Consider the following 25,479-nt stretch of genomic DNA (forward strand, 5'->3'; position numbering starts at 1 on the left):
TTCCATCAGGTTTTAAGTGAGAGGTGTTCCTGTTGGCAGGATTGAAATTCCCCAGACTCTAGCCTAATGTGTCCTGCTTTCCCAAACCTTCTGAATCACTGTCAAAAGATCTTTGCCTCAGATTGAGTCTTCTTGGGTAAAGTCAGGGGAATGGAATAATTATTCAGAGATGATGGACAGCCAAGAGAATTTTTCAAGCAAGCCACCCTAACCCAAAAACAGTTTTCTCTCAAAAACAGTTTTATTTTTATTTACACAATGTTAAAGTTTCCAATTTACATTTCCATTAACCTTTGAAATGACACGACATTATTTCACATTAGCCATTAGGTTCCCATCACAATGGCACAAAATGCTGCCTGGTGGTCAAAAATAAAAAGCTTATTTAAAGATGTCAAAAAATTTTTAGTCCTTGTAAACATATCATTTAGAATTTCTGGAAACCTCATGCAATCTTGACTTTGGAATAATGCCACATGATAGTTTTTACCAAGAGGGTTACTGGCCCTCTCTAAGGAGTTGAACGACACAGTCAATAAATATATGCATATCTAATCTCGAGCATTCCCTACTTAGTAGTGGATGTTCTGAATGTGAAATATCACTGTATTTATAATTCTGCTTTCCATGACACTGCAGTGAGTTAGAATAATCAAGGGGCTTCCCTAAAAATGTCTCAGGAGCATTGTCGCAAAATATAAAATATTTCAAGCTTTATCCAGTGAATATTTTAAAAAGATGTAGGAAACGGATTAACATGAGTTGATTAGCTTAAAAAAAGAAAAAGATACACTGCAATTCAATGTATTCGGGGGAATATCAAGTAGAAAAATACGTTATCTAGTAAAACTGGGGTGGCTGGTTGCCACTCTGAGGTAAGGCTTGCAAATGATGTATTTCTTTTATGCAAATTTGTAAATAATATACATAACAGGAGAACAGGAAAGTTAACAATTGAACGGAGGGGTGCAGAAAAGGTATTTCTCTGTACATCTATTTTAGGCAATGTTGAGGGACAGTGAAGAACTAACTGTCCGTCCCTCTTAGGAGTTCTAAACCTTCTATTTCTTGGCAGAAGTGAAATTTGGTGTGCAATACCATCTAGAAGTATTCTCTTGGAATTCACATTGGAGTGTTCCAATTAAGCAGTGCAATCCCAACTGGGAGAGTAAACACCCCCACAGAACCTAGATTCAGAAGGCTTTTAATAAGGCAAATGGGGATAAATGGGTGAAAAGTGAGACTTAGAACGAAGAATTTCCTGTTTCCATAAAGTTAAAGGAGCAGTAATCAGCATGGAAAGTTCAATTTGCCAGAACTGGTCGAATCTAGAATGCTGTTATTACGATTTAGTCTGTTTAGTCGTGAGTAATGGGGAAAAATCTGCGTAATCACTTTGCACGGACCCAAACCTGGGTTCCTCTGTAAGTTGACTGCATGTTTTATCCAGTTAGAAGCTGTTTATGTAGGCTCTAAGGAGCTAAGGTAACTCGGGGGAGGGCGAAGGCGGCTCCTGTCTCACATGGTGTTACCTCTAATCCTGAAGGACTGCCTGTTACGAAATTACATTTTTCTGTTGCTACATTTACCAACGTAGGTCATTTACAGACTCTACCATGATAAGATCAATAGGTGCTTTGGGCAATACAGAAGAATTAGAAAATGGGGCATTTACCCTTAAAGACCTTACACTTTATTTAGGGAAGGGGAACCTCTATTTGCAAAACTACGGGAAGATAACCACAAATTCAACAAGCATCCATTATTACTGACTTAGTGGCCACAGGATTTGAAGGAGTGGTAGCAGGAGAGTGAACAGAATGAGGGAAGATCGCTCGTGGTTGGCTTTCTGGATGACGGTGGCTTGATAATCCACCCATTGGGGAGGTGCTAGGCAAGAGGAAAATCTGGGCCATGGAAATAAAATGTAAAACTTCAAGCACAGCAAGGAGAACATTCTAGGATGAGAAGTGGCAGTCCTTTCAGTGAAAGGGTAGGAAAGACCTGAGGAATAGTTTGCTTGAGGGTGGGTCAGGGGAAAAATGAGAGAGAAAATGACCCTGAGTGATGGAGAGACTGAGGTCAGACTTAAGTGGTTCATAGGGAGCCAAGGCATGTATTTTCTTTAAGGTGTTAATTTATCAATATTTCCCATATACACAGGTATGGGGATTATGAGACCCATAATTAGTGTGACTATATAATTGTTATTCAAATGGATAGATCTGAGAGTGAAATGTGGTTCAGTTGGTAATTACACATTGGGACTGTCTCAGGGAAACTGGGACCTGTGGTCCCCTAACAGTGTAATATTATCCCCAAAGAACTGGGGCACACCTCAGGCTATTCAGTTGTTATGTGAACTCTTCCTTCTACACTTTCCCTCAAGAGTATAATGAAAGGTTTTTGTATGTTTGTTGGGGGTGTAGGGGGAGGGGCAAGGACAGGGAGGAGGAACAGGATAAAAAAAGAACAGAAGTGTTTATTTACTGGGCATAATATCTAGATGTTGGGAATGGAAATTGTTCTTTTTCTTCCTACTCTCCTCTTATGTTTGAGCCACCCAGAACGGAGGATCATGGAGGTAAAAAGGATTAGATACAGGCAGTGTGATAGAGTAGACAAAGCTTTGCCTTTGCAGCCAGAAAAAAACAAAACAAACTCAGATCAAATACTAACTCTATCACTAACTAGTTATCAGATGTGGGGTAAATAACTTAACCTATTTAGCCTCTATTTCCAAATATTGGTATTGTCATCATAACCACATGGCTGTAGGGAAGATGGAATCATGAAATTCTGTGTAACGAAATATTTTCTGAAACCTTAGACCGATGTGTGGCAGTCACAACTGGATATCTACTCAAAAGCCCATTCTTCCTTCTTTTTGTTAACATATTCCATTTTTCCCCCTGCCCCAGGCATTGGACAATGCTTTGGGTCAATAATGTAACCCCATCATGATAATTTCATTCCTCTTACCAGTAACTGGTTCAGAAGGGGTTGTGCAATCCAACCCTAGCCAAAGGAATGAAAAACAATGGCTGGGAGAGGTTTTTGGGGAAAGATTTCCTGGTTCTTCAAAAGAGACCTACACAGGACTTTCCCTTGTTTCTGCCACTTGATATGAGTTCCTGAGTATAGCCATGCTGCAACCCCAGCGGGTCCCGGTAACATACAGAGTTCAGAAGATCTGGTCCTGGGAAGGGGCCTGGGTCCTGGACGAAGTTGTGCTATTGATATAATTAAGCCAGTAACGACCCTACTCCTGCACTTACTGTTATAAGAGCTCTATCATTTGGATTGCTGAAGTTACTTTTAGTTGTGTTTCTGGTTACTTGTACCTGAATGAATCCTAATTGCTTTTCATCTTTGTAAGTATTCATTTCATCTTGGTGAGAACTTGAAGACTTACAAGTGCTTCCTCTGTTTTTAAAAAGATGTCGTTAAATATGAACCTATCTCAAGGTAAAAGTATGAGAAACCTGAAAAAAAAAACTATAAGCTCACTACTTGAGGAGTGATGAGTACATCTGCACATGGGAAGTTTGGAACGGGAGGTTATAGAGGGTGTGCGAGGTCAAGGGATAGGATATTAAGCTAACTTTACAAAAAAGCGGCCATCTCATGGGTAGACTGGTCTACCGTGGGAAGGAGGAATTTTTAGGCATTCTCCTAACAATTCTGAATGATGGGGGGGGTGGGGCTCTCAGGAGAATAATGGAAGTTTAGAGTTGGAAGGTATCTTTGGCAAAAGGGAAGAAGTTAAGAACACCAGTGGGCAGAGATCTCCCCGGGAATCAGGCTCAGAGGCTGGAATGGGGAGGGTGCATGCTTTAAATATACAAAAAGCTAGATATGCTCATCTCAATTTAATAAAGTAAACTTCCAGTTAAGTCATGGCTGTGCCTAAAACATTTGTCAGATTGAACTAGTTAAGTGGGGAATGAGAGGGGGTTTGGTAAAGTGGGGCAGGGAGAGCGGATAACAGAGGTTCTAAAGACCTGGAATGTTTTCCAACCAGGTGGGAGGCTGCCCCTTATCTAAGAGCTTAACCCCACCTGCTGCTCCCGCTTACAGAGCACAGAGAGCAATGGGGGCCGGCTCTGGGGACAAACATTGAAGGGCACTGCCACAGTGTTTCTGCTTAGATGCTGCCTAGACCTGGGCTTCTCCACTCCTAAGGGAGTATTTCAGGGCTTTTCCTGACCGAGACACAGAGAGTGGCCTAGAGGAGCTGTATCTTCCAGAGATCTAAAAATAGAGACCACACTGATTTATGCTATCTGAGTCTGTCCAGTGGCCTTGGAGGGTAATATTGTAGTGTAGACCATTACTAAAATTATAAAATAATTTATTTTTTGCCATTTGCCTATAAATTTATTTTAAATTTCTAAGTATTGGAACTTCAATGTATATTTAAAGGAATTTGAAGAGGTATTAAATTAGATTCACTTAACACCAGACAGTTTACCCTGATGACTGACTCCCACAGATAGACAACAAGAACTATTACTGAATTTATGGGGTTGTGTTAGCAGAGCCTACAGTGCTCCTGTATCTTTCCAGTAACTTCCTGGACAAATGAACCTCTCTAAAATTCCTTTTGAAATGTAGCTGGGAACTTGGTTTCCCACTGGTGGAAATCTGGGAGGGAACTTAAGAATCATCTGGTGGCATGTCCGGAAACACTGGGCAGTGCTAGAGGCAACATACAGGCCACGTCATGCGGTCCTAACTCCAGGGTATCCTCCACCCACTATAATTTCCCTCTCTCTACCATGCTGCTCATTTACTGTTAATTTTTTGAAGTTAGTCTTCACGTTGCTTGGTGCAGGTGTAGAGGACTCTGTTCTCTAAGTAGAAGAAGGCTGTTTGGAGGAAAAAGATGTTCTATATAATTTCATAGGGGAAGTTTGGACAAGTCTGCCTTATGACTTGTCTTCCTACATTTAATGTCTGTTAGAAGGCTGAGGGGGGGTTAGTGAGGTGATGCACAGACACAGAATCTGTAACAGGACTAAAAGAGTTCCTAGAGGATGGTCTGTAACCAGCAGTGTATGCTGTGAATGAGAAACCATTCTGGAATCATAATAGGTTTCTTAAAGGCATACAGTTAAGGCTGAAGGAGGGCATGAGAAATGAGTTTGATGGAAAAGAGCTGATACAGTGTGAACTCACCGTCCCTCCACTAGACTGTTGGGGGACGTTCTTGTCTTCCAGCTTTGGTGTAGATAATGTGAATTTTGCCAGGCTTGAGCTAATGACTTTTATTTCCACTTTATTTTAAATTGGGCTGAGGGAGACGAGATTTATGTAAACATGTACTCTTGACATACAGGACGGAAAAGCAGAAAAGAAAAATAACCCGAAGCAGTTTGGAGGAGGCTACCCAGATTCCAAAGCTCCCTCCAAAGACCTTTTAAAGGCAATAGGACTAAGAATCTGGGGAGATCATTAAGATTCATTGTTTTGTGAATCGAAGATACACAATACAAGCTTTCAGCTATGCAAGGGCACATAACTCAGGAGGTTTCGAATGACGAGGAGGCAACATGAATTGATTCTGTTGGGTTAAGGCAGGAGGCAAGATGGCGTCCGGTGCTGGGAGGGAATGGGCACAAGAGAGGTAATGTATTTCGCACGCAGCCAAACCTGCATGGTGCACACGCATATCGTATTTTAATCATTTTCACCTATAAAAAAGTCATATTGGAAAATGTTCCCCCTTTACTGTTTCTCCTCAAGAGGAAACCCAGGGAGAGGTGAAAGCCAGATGGCAATACCGATTGCTCTTATTCATCCTTTGGCTTCTAACGGGAGCTGTTTGAAGCTAGGTGAATCTGTGACCCTGTGTACCTAAGGCAAATGCGTAATGTTATTTGGCCTCTCTACACCTGATTTATTTTTCTATTGTCTTCCAGACAGGAAATACCGGTAGAGTCATTATTGAGAATGGGTTTCTTTCCAACCAGTTCAACAATACACCTATTTTTCCCACATTGATTTCCTACTGAAATCTTTGTGATGAGTGCTGGTTGTTCAAGGAGGTGCAAGGTATCTAGCGGCCAATCAGGAACGACCGTGAGCCCCTTGATGTACCAAAGACTTTTTGATTAGGAAAAACAAAACCGAACAAGACAACTGTTAGACCTTTTCCATTCAAATAAGGAAATTCTTGCTATCGGAGAACTAAAAATAAACTCAAAACTCTTTATTCTTACCCTTTTAGGAACTTAGGATTTTCTGGTTTGCAGTTCTTCTCCTACCAAAGGTTTCCTTTCAAATGTGGCTTGTGAAATTGTAACCTTTAACAATTTTCTGTCAGTTTAGTTGATTTCTGTTATATAGAAAAAGCATGATTAGAGTAAAAGCACAGTGTATTCTGGATCTACAAATTGACTGACTTTGTTAGTTCCTATAGGACATTTTTTCTTATTTGATTACTGATGGACACTGGTTGACACATTTTGGAACCAAAATGATTCTCCGGGTACATGAAATCCTGGTACAAAAAGTCCTGCCTTGCCAAGTTCTTAGCTCCAAGAAAGACACGGTTCATTCTAAAAATGTTTCTAAAAAACCAATCTATGTCCTGGCTTGCTGAGATATTCTGAATTTCTGCAGACTCCATCACCTTCTCTGGGACTGCCAGCTGGCATGAAAACACAGCGTATGCCTGAATGTCCCAGCCTTCTGACGTCTTTTTCAAGAATATCAGGACTTGGGAGAAATATATGTGAAAATATTTAATTACCAGATTCTAAGTTTAACTAACACATATCAAACACAACCCTGGGCCCCCAGATGAAAAATACTTGCTTTAATTGCCGATCTCTCTCTTTACCTTTTAGAAACAGTAACATAGTTACCTCTGCATTTTTGAGGGATTCATTAGCCAGTTGGTGTTTCAGTGTCATTTGCTGTCTCTTCCTTTTCTCCTTCCCATCATTTGGACATTTGACTGTGTGTTTGCCCTGATCATACCCATCCATTCACATCTATTCTCATTAAAAGTTCTGGGAAATATTGTGGAAGGAAGCTGGAGCTATCGGTGCAAAGGAAGCTTTGGATTACCTGTGGATTTTGAACATCTCTTCCATTCCTGACCCCTCAACAGCGTGGAAAATTTGGTATTTCGATATATGAATAGCCACGAATGACTGATACAAACACATCTACTTTTCACGACACGGTTCCAGAAGCAGTTCGCTACAGTTCCTGTCTCTGCTGGCGCGCCATTCCCATACCCCACCAGAGCGCAGCCGTCTCTGCGGCTACTGTTCCTTTCTGCGGGGTTGGGGGCACGAGGCAGGGGGCAGAGAGATGCCTGGCAGAGTCACACAACCACACACACAAAATGGCAGAGAAACAGCAAGAGCGAAAGAGATTCTGGTTTGGGCCCAAATCACTAGTTGCTTCACTTCGTGAATAAAAGCAAGTGCCTTAGAAGCTGACATTATTTACAATGCTCAGATTGTTCAAACACCCACCCAAAGCCGAAGACCACCACGCAACAGGGAACAAGTCAATGAACTATGTACAGAATTTACAAGGAAGTTTACATAATATTATTCTACATTCTGTTCACAAGTTTACCTTTGTTCGCTTTCAGGAAACTGAGATAACGTGTCCGTTATTCTTTCTTGTCGTCCCAGTAATCGCTGATTGAACCAACACGAACAAATAATGGTACATTCCTTTTTCCTCCCTCCTGGGATATAGAATTACATTTTGTTTAGGAAAAAAAATTAGGGGCACATCACCCTTTGGTGAGACACTATTCAAAATTGTCCATGTAAGAAATCTTGGAGGTTGTCTCCTTCTAGCATTATAAATATTTTTTGTTTGTTTGTTTAACTTGGTGAATTTTAACTGAGTTCTTTCATAAATGAATATTTATAAAGGAGTCATTGATTTTGGAAAGATGGAATTTAGTCAACATTTCTGTATATTGTATGTAATGTTTGCTTAAGGAAAGTCTATGCTTGGATCCATAAACCAAACTTTATTCTCTGCACCACATTTTTCTCTTTGCATTTTCAGGATCTTTCGTTGCTTGTAATGCACAATAAAGATGGCATATATGATATGAGAACATGTATCATTTAGCCGGCAGAATCACCAACCAGTCTGCTGTTTCTGTTTGGCAGTACAGAGGATGGAGGCAATAATCCTGGGTAATTTACCTCCGAGTGTGTCTTTGCCTGGGTCTGCCTCACAAAGCTGTTAAGCATAACATAGGTCACCCCTGATATGTGAAGCCAAGGAACATGAGTGGGAAAAATGAGTGCGTAGTCACATTGTCAAATGAAAGACGGGGTTTCCGCTGGGTCTACACAGGCTACATCTATGACACAGCTTATGTGCCACTTTATGAACTGTGGACGTGGGGTCCCCTGGACATGACTGTTGCATAGGAGAGTGAGTCTATGCAGTCTTCTGCTTCTGCTGCCACTCAGTAATGCAGGAGAGTATGGCTATTTTCATGGCAAAAAGAAAACAACCCAGGAATACCTAGATGGTGACCCCTTGATAATGTCTTGATCTGTATCTTTCAGGAATGGGGACCAGTGTGAGGGCACTTAGGAATGTCTAACAACTTTTATGTACATCATTTAGAGCAAGACAAGGGAGAGAGGTAGGGAAGGAAGGAATTTTTTCCATGGACTGTTAACTCCAGAGGGAGTGTGGGTGGGGGCCTAGGAGGAGGGGATTTGGCTGGGAAGTGTCCAGAAGAAGGAAGTGGGGACAGAGGTCATAAACCAGAAATATGTCAGCTTGTCCATTTTTCAGGCTCCCATTGCCTCTAAACTCAAAGCTATTTAATAGGAAATCGCAAATAGCTATTTAATTTGCAAATAGCAAATAGCTATTTGCACCATCCTGTGTCCCCTCTATAGCCCAGGAGGACATATAGTGACACTATTTTGTGCCCGATGGTAGATTCGGGTTCACTAATCTTCCATTTTACAAAGGTTAAGATATAAGAATTTAAAATGTTCTCTTTTTCTCAGAGGTGCTTTCAACTATAAGCATCAAATTCCTTAAGACTTTGAAGGCAGGATTTTAAAAAATCATAAAATTAAAATTACCTCAGTCTTTTCCAAGGAGGACGATCTAAACAGATGAATAAAGAAAAAACTGTTTTTTGTTACGGAACATAGATTATAGACACTTCCTTTCTCATTTAGCATTTCATCCTTAAAATCTTTTTCAAGAGTTTTGACACCAGAAGGATTCATTCCTGTTGGGCATCGGCCAACAATCTCCCTTCCTGTGTTTAAATATGCAGTGGTTCCTGGATGGTCATTGGGAATATTAACCTCCCAATATGGTCATATACCATTCTCTTTGGGCATTTCTTGATGGCAAAGCATCTTTCCCGGCCAAGAACTAGTTAGTTGCAGAATGGATCTCTTCATCCCCGGAGGCTGGAGATTCTCTTGACCAGGGCACTGTGATTCTGCAAACTATAACCCTAAATGAGAATTTGGTCCCCAGACTCTATTAATTTCTTATGAAACCACTGAGATAATTTTCGCAGTAAAAGCACAGTTTTTATATTCTTACTAATGTATATTATCTGCAGCCATAACCATTTATTTGGGGGTTGTCTTTTCTTGTTGCTTTCTAAAAAGAGTATCTCAATGCTCTGTCCCCTTGGGGTTATCAGCAGGAATTTGGCCTTATCTTTCCAAGTAAGACTATAATTTCTAGCAGCTGATGCTTTCGTAAGCACAGATCCTCATCCCAGCCTTAGGGAGAAAGCCAGATCATCAAATGATGCAATCATCCTTATTATTACCTCAACCCTTATTTGACATCCAGAGATCAGATTCCAAACAAACTGCATCCATCGCTGGTTGGTCGTTTTAGGGTCTCACTCAACATTGCAAATGAACATAGAGAATTCTTAGCTACTCTCTAGACTGGGGGGAAAAAAAAAGAGGCTTTAATGACATAAAATGGGATAAACCTCAATGTAGCTGGTTGGACACGTTTAGGAGTGTGTGTTGGGCCTATGAGGGATGCCCCTTCAGGGACTCGTGACTACGGTAACCCATGAGCAGAGATAAGGCAGAGCAGCAATGACAATGATTCACGAGTCCGGACACGTTCTATGTTTTAGGGGCTGGTATGCATGTTTGAAGGCCCAGTGATTCTGTCATTGTTGTTGTTATCTGTGGTTTTCCTCTTTTGAAGTTTTTCTTTAAAAATAGAAATCTGGCCTCAGAGGAGAAGGGCAGCAAAGTGGGTGTATGGGCATTTCCTGAAGCGTTCATTTCATACTTTGGAATGCAGAGCTCAGAGGTGCTCGCTGAGGCCTATCCAACAAGACCTGTCCCCATTAGGTGCTGCTCTCTGGAAGGCTAAGAAATATATACTATTTGATTGAAGATTTGGCAGTTTAGGTAACTACCCAGGCACCCTTTTCACAGCACATAAGACTTGCCTTCCTCATGGAAAGGACAAAAAAAATTTTTTTTTCCAAGCAAAAAAATGCTCACTCTCCCATTATTGAAGCCCTCCTTCTCCATTCTCGTCCCTTACTCTCTGGAGCAGGGACAGGGGACATTCACAGGCATGGCTTCAGAGGACAGAGGCGATGAAATGAGTTCAAGGCTGCTCATTTGAATAGTTAAGGAAATCACCATTGCCCCAGATTCCTTATTCTCAACAAAAGAAAAATGTTCTCAATGGCCACCAGGATGGATTCTAGTGCTAATTTGAAATCCGATTGCAAGTCGGAGAAAGAAGCGGTTTTGTTTTTGTTTTTGTTTTCCCCCAGAATATCCAGTTTAACGGTGAGGTGAGGATGGCAGATTTTGGGGGGCTCAAACTCCTCCGCCCTTGTCAATCCCTCCCTCTTCTCCTGTGGAGCTGGGACCCCTTCTACAAGGGAGTTTTGGAGACTTGAGCCTGGGAGGGGAGTCTTCCTTCCTGTCTAGGCTCCTTCTATCCCCCCTTCTTCCTGGAAATCTGTAACTTGTCAATGGCTTTGTTTTTTTCTTCTGAGATCCTGGAAATTGTGTTGTTTTTTGGCAGCATGAGATTGTTACAGTTTACCAGGAAGCGGTGCGCGCACAGAGCTAGGTCCTCTTTCCAATGGCATTTAAAAAATAAATCCGTAAAATCCAGGGAAAGCAGGGAGGACTGCTAAAGATCTATCTAACTTCTCTCTTTGTGTGTGTGTGTGTGTGTGTGTGTGTGTTGTGTGTGTGCGTGTGTGTGTGTTTGTAAACATGGCAATTACTAGAGCTCTGAAAGAGCGGATAACCTGGACCACAGTAGACTGGAAAAAAAACAGTTTTTGGTGTGTGTATGTGGGTGGGTGGGAAGGTGTTTTGTTTTTGGAAGTAAACATGGTGCAGTAATAAAATTGATATGCAAGGCCTAAAACCGATTGGATGGCTGAATCTCTTACCTCAAAAAACAGCAGGATCGCTGCTGCTGGGCGGGGGTGGGGGCGGGGGTGGGGGGAACGGAGGTGGGGGCGCCTGTGGGGTTAAGAATCAAGAGGAGAGTAGTCGTTTACGAACCATGAGGACAGACCTTAGTGTACGTAGTAAAGCCAATAAACGACGTTAAAAAGAGAAAAGGTGATGGGGAAGAACATTCGGGACCACTTGTCTATGGAATTCACATCAGTCAAGTCGGGGATTTTGACTTTGAGCTGCGAGGCGCGCCGGCGGATGCGCCCCTTGCTGTGCGCCCCGTGCCGGTCCAGCGCGCGCCCGTAGCCCTCGCGGCTGCTCAGCGGCTTGCGGTACTGGATGCTGGCGCTGTCGTACGAGTACATGCTGGTGGCCTTGGGCTCGCTCACGCCCGTCAGCACCTCCGAGCCGCTCGTCTCGTTCCGGATCTCCAGGGTGCTGAGCAGAATGTTGCCGTGCGCGTCGACCTGGCGAGAAAGGGACGCGCTCAGCCACAGCGGGAGGGACACTGGCTGTTCTCGTGAACCTGCGGCTGAGGATGCCGCGCGGGGCTCCCGAGACTGTCCCGCTGCGCGTCCTGCTCTGCCTGCCTCCTGGACTACAGGAGGACCTGTCCTCTATGTAGCTCTCATCATTATCTACCTAATCTACCACCTGTCTGTCTAATCCAACACCTGCCCAAGGTCTGTTTGTCTTCTCTCTCTAAACCGTCATCTATATCCGTCTCTGTCTAATCCATCATTAGCTAATATGCTCTCTACCTATTTAATTCATCACCTTTTTATCTAACTAATCTACCATCTATCTCTCATTTGCCTAATCCTTCATCTGTCTACCACTATGCATTCCGCTATGTATCTAATCTACCTTCTAGTTATCTACCATTTATTTATTTATCATACATCTGTTTATTATCTGTCTAATCTACCTTCTATCTATTCATCCATACGTCATTTATATGTATGTATACTTATCTATCTATATCATTTATAACTGTGGCTTTGTTGTTGTTGTTGTTGTTGTTACGAAAGTGGCCCATGGAAGTATGTAAAATGAGAAAACAAATAGGAAACACAAAGAAATAAGAAGTGGAAAATTTTTATAATTTCACCTTCAGAGTTCATTATTTTTAGTCTCCTGCTAGCCCTCCTTTTTTTCTATTCATATATACTTAACAAGCACAAGTTCACCAGGCATATTTTCCTTTGCAATCTGGTTTAGGGGGGTTAATAGTGTACCTGGTCCTATTTCCATGGTAATAATTATTCCTCTGAGATATCACTTATTAACTACTTATACGGATAAAGCATAATTGTGTTCATCTATCCTTAGATGTTAAGGCTTGTTTTACTTGCAGTGCTACATGAACAAGCCTGCAAGGGACATCTTCTAGCTAAATCTTTGTGCATCGTTATAATTATTTCCTCAGGCTAAATTGCCAAAAGTAGGATTCAGGGGTCAAAAGGATATGCCTTGGCTTATACTTTGACTTTTGTGTCCCCACTGTTATTTATTGTTGCTTCCTGCTATTCGAGTGGTACCTATCCCAGATTGCCCGAGTTTTGTCTGTGCTATGCCCACACACATTTATGGAACTACAGGAAACGTGAGCATGTTTGGCCTACAATGTGGCTTCTCTTTAACTTTACTCGATGCCCTTTGCCAACTAAGTTACCTCGAGAGGACATGTTCATTCAAGCCAATGAGCCTGAAGTACTTCCACGGGCAGTACAGGCAATTGTGTTGGAATCTAGGGTTATTAGCACAGTACCTGAGTTACAGTAGGTGCTCTATAAATGCTTTCATAGGAAATGAATCTCAGTAAACCCTCGAATGCCAAACAAAAGTCTAGGTAAGCAGATGAAAAAAATGAGTGACCAAGAAAGAGAAAAGCTTAGGAAGAGGCAAAGACAGAAAAGAAAGGTGGAAACAGTGGTGGGATATGATGCTGGTACGTCACCGAGGACAGGACGAAAATCTGGGTGTCTGCTACGTGCCTAACATCATGGTAGCCGGTTTGTATATATCCATTGTTCATCACCTGCTACAGCCAACTGCCTCAGGCTTACTCCACTGCTAGGGCTGAGATTACAACCCGCGTCTTATCTGATTTAAAAAAAAAAAAATGTGCTTTTTACTGAGAAAGGACCGCTTCCTAGTCCTTGGCCTTCACCACACCCCACAGTGAATTTAATGATGCATTTGATAGCTTTAAGCTTGGAGGTAGTCCGAGAGAGAGAGACGGTGACTCAATCTGGCTTCTCCCTCCACTGCCACCTGTCCTTTCTTTCTGTAAAGCATGTGGCCGTGGCCTAATTGAGCTACCCATTATGCCCTCATGGGCACTTCTACTGGCTTCTTCATTCAGGGAGTTAATATTAACTTTTGTTGTTGTTAATAACTACTATTTATTGATTCCTACTGCATAATTTAACTCAGTTATTTCTTATAACAACTCTACAAAATATATAATATTATCCTAGTTCAGCAGGTAGGGAAATAGAGCTTCAGGGAGCTTAAGTAAATGACCTGCGATTAAACAAAGAAAAAGTGCTCAATTTGGGATTAAAATACAGGATATTCTTTGCCTTATATATAATTTTCCCTCCTGTTTGCATGTTAATCAGTGTATTTTCTTTTAAGATTTTATTTACTTACTTGACAGATAGAGATCACAAGTAGTCAAAGAGGCAGGCAGAGAGAGAGAGGAGGAAGCAGCCTCCCTGCTGAGCAGAAACCCGATGTGGGGCTCCATCCCAGGACCCTGGGATCATGACCTGAGCCGAGGGCAGAGGCTTTAACCCACTGAGCCACCCAGGCACCCCAGTCAGTGTATTTTCTTTTAAGACTCAGTTGAAATCCTACTTTTTGTGTGTACCTGTGTACCTTCCCTGCTTATAGTAACTTCACAAACCAACTTCCCCTCTCTCTCTCTTTCTCTCTGTAAACAGTATTGAGAACTTACTATGTGTACCAGGCACAGTGCTAGGTGTTGGGGATATGTTCGTGTGTGTGTGTGCACGCACGCGCGCCTGTGCATGCACCAGGATATGGGTGAAAAGTCACATGTATGAAAGTTTACTTTATGAAAGAGGGTGATGGCATTAAAGTGACAAGGAGCAAAGTACTGAATTCATTAGAAAAGGGGCAAGTCCCTTAGGAGATAATCATGGTGCATATCTTTCTGCTAGGCCCTCTGGTGTTTCAGCGTAGAGTATCATAAAACACGATTTTGTCCTTGAGACAATAATCTCCTTAAAGATACAGGAGTGAGATATAATTGGGGGGAGTGACAAAAGTTTTTAACCAAATGCTAAATGGTACAGCATAGACCATGATTAGGGGTTCTTAAAAGTCTGGGGGTCGAGGAAGGCTTCATAAAGGAGGTGCAGCTTTTCCTAGATGGGTGAAAGAACAAAGGATTCAGAGTTGAAAACTGTGTTCTTGGGGCTCCTGGGTGGCTCAGTTGGTTAAGTGTCTGCCTTCCGCTCAGGTTGGGATCCTGGGATCTTGGGATCCTGGGATCCTGGGATCCTTGGATCAAGTCCGGCATTGGGCTCCCTATTCAGCAGGGAGCCTTCTTCTCCCTCTGCCCCTCACCCTGCTCATGCTCTCTCCCTCTCTCTCTCTGTCTCAAATAAATAACGAAATAAAATCTTAAAAGAACAAGGAAACCGTGTTTTCATCCTGATTTTGTTATTAAATTTATTTCTTTATCTAAAAATACAAGGTGTTCACCAGGTAATCTCAAGGGCTAGTTTCTGACTTTTGACGGTCCTTATTATGAATTATCTAGGCAGAGGACACAGCATACTAAAAACAAAAACAAAACGAAACCAAAAACCTTGTAAAATTGAATCACTTGATCTGTACTGTATGCATCATTAAGTTGCATTATTATAGAATCTCCCCAAGTAAACAAGTTACTAGAATTTGGAATCAGCCAGTGAAGCATAAAGATATGCTCCTCATTAACAGAAGTCGTACAAAAGGCACATTTTATTAAGATATTTTTGTTAATTTTGGTTCAGACTCCAATGAGCCAATAAATTGCATGATCTTTATTAGTCTGTGCAGGTCCCTCAAAATATTTTGTCATTGAGCTAGACATCATAGCTCTAAGTGACATATAAAATAATCCGGTTCTACAACTACTCACGAACGCTGACTGCATTACTGCATAGTTGAATCCACATTATGCTGTTCTTTATCTGGGAAATTTGAGAAGGGCCACGTAACAGTGATGACCCATCTTCAGGCTCTCTCCGCCACACAGTCTAGAATGTCTCCTAAAAGCTAGTGTTACAGACCGTGCGTGTACGTGTGCGTGTGCGTGAGCGTGCATGTGTATGAGATGGAGTGCTTGTACATTTCTCCTGAAGTGTGAGTTTCCCTTCCCCACCACTAAGCTTTTTGCTGCCTCATAATGTGAATGTGTGACAGCAACGCCACTGTTGATGCCAGTGGGTTTCTGGTGGGCTCCGCTTGAACCCCTGCCCTTTGGAGAAGAGTGTCTTTCCTTTCCCTTCAAGCATATAAAGACACCCAAGGTTCCTTAGATCTACAGTGGGTGGCACAGCTTTCCAAAAATAATGTCCCTGGGGAAGTGGTCATTGTTTCCTCACACCCTCAGAAGCAGCGAGGGGCCAGGTGGTAGCTGCTTTGTCGATAAGGGATTAACTCATCAACATCTGGGCGTGATCCAGACACCCAAGATTTCATAACCTCGAAGCGGAAGGACGTGAGGCAAATGAAAATGTCAACACACTTGATTTCTAGGGCAGATAAACAGATTTCCCAGAGCACTGCTCATGTTGGACATAAGTGTTCATTGGGATCATCATTGCCCATTCCTCCTGTCACCCTAAAGGAAGGGACTCTCCACTCCAGTTCCTGGGAGGGAAACTGAGGGATCCATGCTTCCAGCTTCTCTTCCCTTCCTCCTCTCGCACTGTTCCCCACTGGGCCTATGTGGGACAAGGACGCGGGCATACGTGGCTCCACGTGTTCTGGGTATTTTTCTCCTTCCGATCTGCTTACAGAAAAGATGCAATGTGGTGAGGGATGTGCCTGTTGAACCTGCTGGGTTGGTGAGTCAGGCCTGCACTCATTCTGTGGTTCCTGCGACTGGGGAGGGAGATAAATCTATCTAAATGGGGTGTGTGTGTGTGAATTACTACATTATATTAACTACATATTCTTCCAACCAACAACACTGACTTTTTTTTCTTTTTTTAAGTTTAGAGCATCATTAAACCTAAATTTAGAGCAAATGAATACAACTGTTATTGAGACTCCAGGAGGGTCGACAAATAAACCTTCACTCTTCCCTTTCAGGTAGATGGTCAAAATGTAAGCTTGAGATGACTGATACCAGGGAGCAAAGAGGGTGACTTTGGACTGCAGCCTCAGTCCAACGGCTCACGAGCTGTTCATCCTCACCTCACTCCTTAGTAGGGAGGCGTATTTTATGCACTCCAAGAGGTAATTTTTAGGCATACCATGGATAAGCATTGAAAATGTTAAATTGTTCATTCCTTGCTCATTTTTTCAATAAATGTTTACTGAGTTAACAGTAAACAATAAATGTTTACTGATGAGGAAATCAGCCCCTCCATAAATAATGGAACATGATGTCTCACATTTTAGAAATTCAAAGATCTCAAATAATAAAGCCCCTGACTTTTTTACTCTGCTGAACAAACCCTGGGACTCCTTCCACCTCCAATTGGTTCTAAATATTTTCCTGGATAATATGACCTCGTTCAAACTCAGGTTACTAACTTTTTCCAACAGACTTTTCTGAAATTTGTGAGCATGATAACCGCTTTCTGCCTGTGAAACCTTTCTCTCCTCTTCCATCCTGAGGGTCTTCTTAAAGTGTGCCGACCACAGGCAAATATTGGAGGGGTTCTCATATAAAAGAAAGCTTGGGGTTTCACACTGTAAGGACCTGAGATGGGGAGGAACAAGCCAGCTTCCAGCTGGTGAACCCTCTCCTGCCTTCCTACAGTGCAGCCCTTACCAACACAATATCTTGGTTTTAAAATGCGAGGACACAGCAGTTCTGCGAAGATAGCAAAACACAAGAGGTTCTGAACCCTTGGCACTTATATTCTTATGCAGGAAAACAGGCAATGCCCTTCTTCCTTCTAAAATTAGTTTTTTAAAAAATCAGGTAACATTATGAAGAAAACAAATTATCTGTCTATATTGCTTTTAGTGTCTTAGGAAAGATGTAGCCAGACCTCTAACTTGGTGATTTTGGGCATGTTTTTCTGAACAGTGCATCCACAGTCACATTTTATTACAATGAATGAAAAATTTAAAGTAATGTAAATTCCCTTATTTTCTCCTGGACCTTACTACTGAACACCCTACACCATAGCTCTGCATGGATGTTTAAAGTTTTCTTAATCTGAAAATAGAGCAGAATTCTTCTTAGCCAACTTTTTCCTCCCCTGACTGTCCCACTAGAAAGTTGCTCTAGGAGGCAGGGACTTTGTCTAATTCAATATTGTTTCCCCAGAGCATTCAATAAATATCTACTACATGAATGAATGAATGAATGAATGACAGTACAGTCTGTAAAAGGGTATGGTGGTAAGTTGTGGGTGTCAGCTCATCGAAGTTACTCAGCTAGCTGTTTAGTCTAGCTCTAGTCTAGAGGTTGTTGTGAAGGTATTTTGTAGAGGTGACATTTCTAATCAGTTACTATAAATAGAGGAGATTCCATTTGATGATGTGGGCTTTACCCTATCACTGAAAAACACTAAAAGCAAAAACTGAAGTTTCCTGGAGAAGAAGAAATTCTGCCTCAAGATAGCACCAGAAATTCTGCCTGAACTTCCAGCCGGCCTTACAGATCTCACACATAATTGTATGAGCCAAGTCCTTAAAATAAATCTCTTTTTGTATGTATGTTGGTTCTGTTCCTGTTGGTCCTGTTTCTCTGGAGAATTCTGACTGACAAAAGGGTATGGCAAAGATCATAAGGGTGGTTTCCAAATGACTAAAACATTGAGGTGGTGGCTGTATTTCTTCCCTCAACAGAACCCTGAACAAATGTACAAATTCGTTTTCTAGCTTGGGGCTAGCCTTTCTCCCACTCCCTCCATTTTACTCCCTCTCCCCTTCTCTCCATCCCTAACCTCCCCAAACGGTGCCTTAGGCTGTGAAAAAATGTTGCCACTCACTGAATTGAACGGTTTTGGATATTTTCCATATGTAAATATAGCAGAACTCATTTCAGTATAATTGGAATAAAATATAATCTTGTTTTCAGTGGCAGTTTTAAAGCCCTGTTGAGAAATACCTCTGGGCTCGATCTACTTTGCAAACAGAAAGTTATTTCCTTCTTGCTAGCCAATTCAATTAGATTCACATTTACTGAGTGGTTCTGAAGTACAGCACAGGAAGCCAAGGAGAGAGATGTTCGAACAGGAGGAGCTGCCTTTCAGAAGCCCACAGTCTATTTAATTGAGGTTGACCAGTGCGAATGGCTGCCTTCGCCTGAAGGGAGCAGAGAGCCACAGAGCCAAGCCTCACATCTGCCCATCCATCCTGCTCATAGAAAGTATCATGCTCCTGCTGTTGCTGTCAGTCATCGGCTCTCACCAGGGCTGCCAGGTGGCAACCCTTTCATCTCAAGTTCCTGAAACCTTTTGGTTTGGTGGTGGGCGGAGGATGGGAGACTTTGCTGGAGATGATCTACGTGTCTCTTTGCCATGTCCTGACAACTAGTGGTAGAAGCAGAAACTTTAGTGTGCTTTCAAGAAGCTATAGAGGACAGGGCAAACCTACGTTAATCTAAACAAATGTGCACTATCTGAATTAGAGAAGGAAAAAGAAGTAAATGAAACAAGTGGCAGTTTTCCAGAACATTACTCAGGTAGATAAATTTCTCTCAGATCCCCTTTCTTTGCCTTGTTTCTCCCATTCAGTGTATGAGTAGATTCAAATGGCTTTACATTTAAACGCAGCCTGATTCTGACCACTTTCCCCCATCATCATGTCTAACTGCACAATTGATCTTTCCAGGAAGGAAGCCCGGTGGTCTTTTCTTTACGTAGCAGCTGGAGTAATACTTAAAAAATGTAAACCAGACCATGTCTCCTCCATTTAAATCTAGCTACTCTCCAAAACAAAATAAAATCCAGATTTCTCATGCAAACCTGCAAAGCACCCCGTGATTGAGCTCCAGCGGGGATCTCTGCCTTCACTTCCTACCACTCTGCCCCAGGAGCTCTCTGCTCCATCCACACTGGTCTCTCGTTGGCTGGTCCCCGATGCTCCTAAGACCTCAGGGCATTTTCACCTGCTGTTCCTCTCTCCTGGAAGGATCTTCTTCAGATGGCTACCTGCCTAGCTCCTTATCATTTTGCCACCATCATTATCATCATTTGCCCTTATACCATTTATTTATTTACACATTTGTCATTCAACTGTGTTGTAAGCTTCAGGAGGGCAGCTGCTCTTTCGTTACTGTCGTTGTCTATTGCTGTGTATCCCCTGTGCTCTTCCAGAAAAGATGCTGATACTGCGAAGGAGGGGCTGAGAAAATGTCTATAGAATGAGGAATTCTGGAGCGCCTGGGTGGCTCAGCGGGTTAAGCCGCTGCCTTCGGCTCAGGTCATGAACTCCGAGTCCTCGGACGGAGCCCCACATCGGGCTCTCTGCTCAGCAGGGAGCCTGCTTCCTCCTCTCTCTCTGCCTGCCTCTCTGTCTGCTTGTGATCTCTCTCAATAAATCTCTCTCAAATAAATAAAAAATAAATAAAATCTTTAGAATGAGGAACTCTGAAACCCAGACGTGGAGTCGTCTGTCTGAACGCCATTTGAGTTTCAATGGCCAAGGATATGTAAGTGGTTAGAATCTCTAGGGTCATGGTTCTCAGACATTATTGTGCATCTGAATCCATTGGGAAGCTTGTTAGAAATAAATATTTGAGCCCATTTCATCCTAAATTAAGGTCTTCTCGGTCTGCATTTTACACATGCATTCCAAGGGCCCTAGCTGATTTTGGTGTGCCTCAAAATCCACAAAGCAGTTAACTTATTTCAGGCAGCTAAGAATGAATTACAAATATGCGCCGTTCAAGCCTGAGAGATACGTAACATCAAAGTTGGGGAGTAATTTCTTAATCTGTTGTGAGTAGGAATTTATTAGCTTTGAGAAGAGAATGATAAAAACAAGAAAACAGAAACTATTTTATACATAAGATCATTTTATACATGGGCTTAGAGAGTCCCAATATTTGAGATGAGTACTTTTTACAATTAAATATAAAATGCATTATAATCAGCAAATTCATTGAATTGTGAATGATGCAAATAATGGCTATTTTTTTGGCTTCATCTTTAGTGAATCCTCTTAAAATATTCATCCTAAATCTCTTCAGTAACGGTTTGCTCTTCAGGTAAACAAAAGAGGGATTTTGGTCAGAGTAACCATTGTTTTTCACATAGTCAAAAAGGAGATATTTAAGGTGTGTGATGTCAACGTGCGTGTGACTGTCTTGGGGTTTGTGGGATACTGCTCTTATGTGGATAAGTCCTTCTTACTGTATCACATTGGTTATGATCTTCTTACTGTATTAGCCATGGTTTCCTAGATAATCAGCAATGCACATTTACACTTTATTCCTCCCAAGTGGAGAATATGATGAAGTAAAGGCAGAGTGGAGTTATCAAACACTTTAGACTCTAATATAGAGATTTCAGGAGAAGCAATTGCTGAGAAGAGTGTTGGGTTGTGTGGGTGGCTCGGTCGGTTAAGAGTCTGATTGATTTTGGCTAAGGTTATGATCTCTGGATTGTGGGATTGAGCCCTGTGTGGGCCCGCGGACATCCTGTCAGGCTCTGTGCTGGGCAAGAAGTTTTCTTAAGGTTCTCTCCTTCCCTCTGCCTCTGCCCCACCTCCCTCTCTCTAAAAGAAAAAGGATCAACATAGGTTGAAAGCAATCTGTTAATAATGCATACACACCTATTATCACTATTGACTATCCCTAATCAAAATAAATGTCCTTCATTGAAAATATTTATTGTATAGATTTTTAAATTTCGAAAGGTACCAAACAGTTTTCACTTTAGGAGGGGCTTAAAAATCTCGTTTTTGTAACACTAGGAATATAATAGGAAAAAAATGTTTCCAATTACACATGACTTTTAAGAGCATCCTATTTGGTTTTATAATTCATTGATTCATTAGTTCACTTATTTTAAAATCATGTAAGTGCCTGATTTGTACTAAGCTCTAAGATGTGCATTAGAATACCAAAAGTGGAAGAGAAAAGTGTCTGCATTCAAGGCCTCTTCTGTTTTTCTTTATAGCATTTTTATTATCTGGCATTTTACATGTGTTATGGGTGTCCTGTTCATTGTTTCGGTGTGAGGTATTTGTGCGTATGATGTTCATTATCTTTCTCTCTTATCCAAATGAAAGGTTTCGTTTTATTCATTGATGACTATACCCAGTGCATAGAGGGTATTCCTATAGTGTGTCGTCATTAAATATTTGTTAATATTAAATACAAAATATTTCTCAAATTAAAAAACAAGTAAGCGTAGTGTGCAGTGGAAAGCTGTAGGGGGAGTATCAACTTAGCTTGACGAGTGAGAGAAGTCAGGCAAGAGGTAAATTCTGGGGAATAAGCCAAAGTTACTGAAGATGAAAACATGGCAATCTGGGAAAACGGTGAGCTGTACTTCTGGAAAAAAGAGTGTGTTGGTGAAGGGGGGAGCAAGGAGGAATGAAGGAGAAGACGAAAGCAGAATGAAATCGCAGTGAGAGCTGGATCCCACGTTAAGGATTATGGCAGATATTTTCCTTTAGGCAGAGTTGAAGGAGGATTATGGTGGATGCCTATTGGTTTGACCTGTCTGATTCCATTTCATCTTCTTCTGATAACATTCCCTGACATTCCTTGGTGCATGTGGTTGAGTGCATGGGCCGAAGTGCATCGTTGAGGCTCCAGGGATAGGCACGTGACCCAGACTTGGGCATCGAGCGTTTTCTGTCTTCCTTGTCAGAGAGATTGATTTCTGCGTGAGAATATGACTCCAGTTGATCCAAAAGATTTAATCCTAAGATTTTTTTTTTTTTTTGTAACTCTTGCATTTAAGACAGTACTTTTGGGTTAAGGTTATAAAGCTTTGAACATATGAACTTAGGCATTTTGGAACCACCATGAGGGAAGGGTCTCCTGAAAGTAAAGCCAACATAAAGGAAAGCAGAGTTAAGAGATGAAGAGAGATGTTTTCTGATGACATTTTAAAAATATCTGGATATATCTGGAAAGCAGAGTTAAGAGATGAAGAGAGATGTTTTCTGATGACATTTAAAAAATATCTTTTATTAAATGGCTTTAATAAAAATTAAAGCCATTCATGGACCTTCAATTTGTGTGTACAAAATGCCCCCCCACCAAAAAAACCCAGAAAACAAAAAGAAGACATTAAACAAGAAAACTCATCTTTTTCTTAAGCCTGTTAAGTAAATTCAATTTCTTTCTCATTTACAGAAGAATTCTAGCTGTTTGGATATAGAAGAAAATGGACACAAGATGCAAGAGAGAAAATGAGAGAGAGAGAGAGAGAAAGAGAGAGAGAGAGAAGAAAGGAGAGGGAGTGAGGAAGGGAGACTGATTTGGAGATTCCTAGAAAGGAAAACAAGACTGTGGAAGCATCTAGAGATGAGCTACATTAAGCCAAGACTGGAGAACAAAGCATGAACTGATCCAGATTTGGGCAGGGGTTTGAGGACTAAAGATATTCATGAACTCTTAACACAGGCTGTCATTAGAAATCAAAGGTTCTGCCTGAATTTCTCCAAAATCCAAGATGTTAAGTCAGAAATGTTAAAATTTCATCAAAGGTTGAGGGAAGTGTCCTAGTTGGCTTCAGGACAAGGTAGAGATTTGGGGTAGGCCCCAGGCTCAAAGGCTAATAATGTACGTATCCATCTGTGTCAAGCTAGTTTTAAGGAAAGAGCTGTTGACTTCTAGGATGCCTGTTTTAACATGCATTATGTATCCTGGAATTAATCACAGTACAGAGCTGATTTCCATTTAGAAAGTTGCCTGAAAGTGTAGATGTCTAAAAGTGTCTGAAACTGTAGATGACACACTACAGAGACGAGGAATGAGAGCAAAGAGGCCCCATTACAGTATCAATATTTGGCTCTGAAGGGAAATTCTATTTCTTAACTGTTAGGGTTACAACTGCACATTTGGTGTGAATTTTTGGCAGATCCCACTGATGTCCCCCATGACTTCAAACAACTTTGAATCAGTATCTAATTACAGATTACCCATACAACCATTCCCCTTAGGTGAACCTATATGCAAATGGGAAATCATGTGGCCAACCGACACAACCATGTCAATTCCAGGTTAGTGTAAAAGTAGCTCAGAAGTGGCTTACTTACAGCCTACTTATCCTGTGAAATCAATCTTTCAAAACTCTAAATAACATCTCTAGCTCAGATGATGCCTGAGGGGTTCATGAATCTACAGTCTTTATCACCTTGGAGGTTGAAACTCTCCTAATGTCTGGATTCAGCGTCTGTACTCCTATAAAACGATGCTTCAGTGCAGCTGATGGAAATATAAATCAAGACAAAGCAAGCCCTTCTGATGCTTCAGTACAAATAACCCTTGACATGACTGCCCAGCCACGGCTATCAAAAGTAATGTGTAATAAATGAATGATGCCACACTGTGCTCTATGGTACCAAGGCAAATATTAGGGTCCCTCAAATGAAAATTTTCTGGGACCACAACACATATATCATTTGAATTCAGCTGTTTACAAGTATCTGAAAGGAAAGGGGAGGATCATCCAACCATTATAGGAAAGGAAAAATCTCATATCATTTTCTATTTTTTTCTAAAATTTAACCGGGGGTAGCATTCTTATCTTAACTGCTGGAGACAATACAATGAACAGGTGAAGTAATACACTTGCTTTTTTATTGAAGATTATATCTATCTGCTATTAGAGGACACTGCCATTCAGAACGAATAGTGGGGATTGATATAAATCATGCTTTAAAAATATTAAAAATCAAAGTGATAGAAACTGTAAGAAAGTTTGGAGCAGAAACTAAAGTGGACTATAAATAGTCTTTTTCTTACTTATTATTAATATGTAAAGGTTTTATAAAATATTATAATGTAACATTCAGTAACTTGGGTGGTACCTAAGAACTCATCCTAAATGCTCACTAAATGGAGAAGTGTTCTCTAGGATTTATTCATTCAACAAATATTTATTTGTCATTGTTTTTTGTTCTCTGTTCTAGCCTCTGAGTAAAGAACAATAAATTAAATAGACAAGGACCTTGATGCCAATCCCTGGGAAACTTGCAGTTTAATAGAAAGACAGACGTTAAAAAAATAACTAAGTAAACATGTATTCACTATTGTGATATATTCTGTTGTGGAAAAGCATAGGATGTGGTAAGGACAAATAACAATGGTACAAAATATAAACCTACAGTGGGTTTGGTCAGTTAAGGCATCCTTGAGGTAGTAGCATTTATGACAAGAACTAGTGCAATGGAAAAACTGAGAGATGGCCAATGTTAACATTAATTTCACTAATCTTTTATTTAATTATTTTAGAGTGTGGGCATGTGATGGGGGAGGGAGAGAGGGAGAGAGAGAATCTTAAGCAGGTTCCATGCTCAGTGCAGAGCCCAGCATGGGGTTTACTCTCACAACCCTGAGTCATGACGTGAGCCAAAATCAAGAGTTGGACGCTTATTGGACTGAGCCACCCAGGCACCCTATTCTTGTTTTTTAATCCTTTCTTCTATTGTATAGAATCTGGTGCTAATCCATCTAATGCATTTTTCAATTCTATGATTTCCATTGGTTGTTTTCCATAGTTTTCGAATCTTTTTCTGAAACTCCATCTCTTCATATATTATATTAATCTCTTCCTATGGACTTTATTTTAAGCTTTTTATTTTGAAATTATTGTAGATTCCTAGAAAGTGGCATAGATAGCACAGAGAGGTCCCATGAATCCATCACCCA

The 25,479-nt window shown here is 41.2% G+C and overlaps 1 protein-coding gene and 1 long non-coding RNA gene across 2 annotated transcripts in view; both read right to left on the bottom strand.

The window, feature by feature from the left end:
* Positions 1–219: 219 nt before the first annotated feature.
* LOC122890523 lies at positions 220–11,455 on the bottom strand. The gene is made up of 2 exons (XR_006381087.1): positions 7,600–11,455; positions 220–6,340 (listed from the first exon to the last, which is right to left on the bottom strand). It is a non-coding gene; the product is annotated as an uncharacterized LOC122890523 (long non-coding RNA).
* Positions 11,456–11,477: 22 nt separating this feature from the next.
* Positions 11,478–25,479, bottom strand: part of GABRB1 (gamma-aminobutyric acid type A receptor subunit beta1) — a 388,940-nt gene continuing 374,938 nt past the window's right edge. Inside the window, exon 9 of the mRNA XM_044226182.1 lies at positions 11,478–11,905. Coding sequence (XP_044082117.1) covers positions 11,558–11,905 — 348 coding nt within the window. The 3' untranslated portion in view covers positions 11,478–11,557. The remainder of the gene's footprint in view (positions 11,906–25,479) is intronic.

This window comes from Neovison vison, chromosome 11 (assembly GCF_020171115.1).
Source record: "Neovison vison isolate M4711 chromosome 11, ASM_NN_V1, whole genome shotgun sequence".
NCBI lineage: Eukaryota > Metazoa > Chordata > Mammalia > Carnivora > Mustelidae > Neogale > Neogale vison.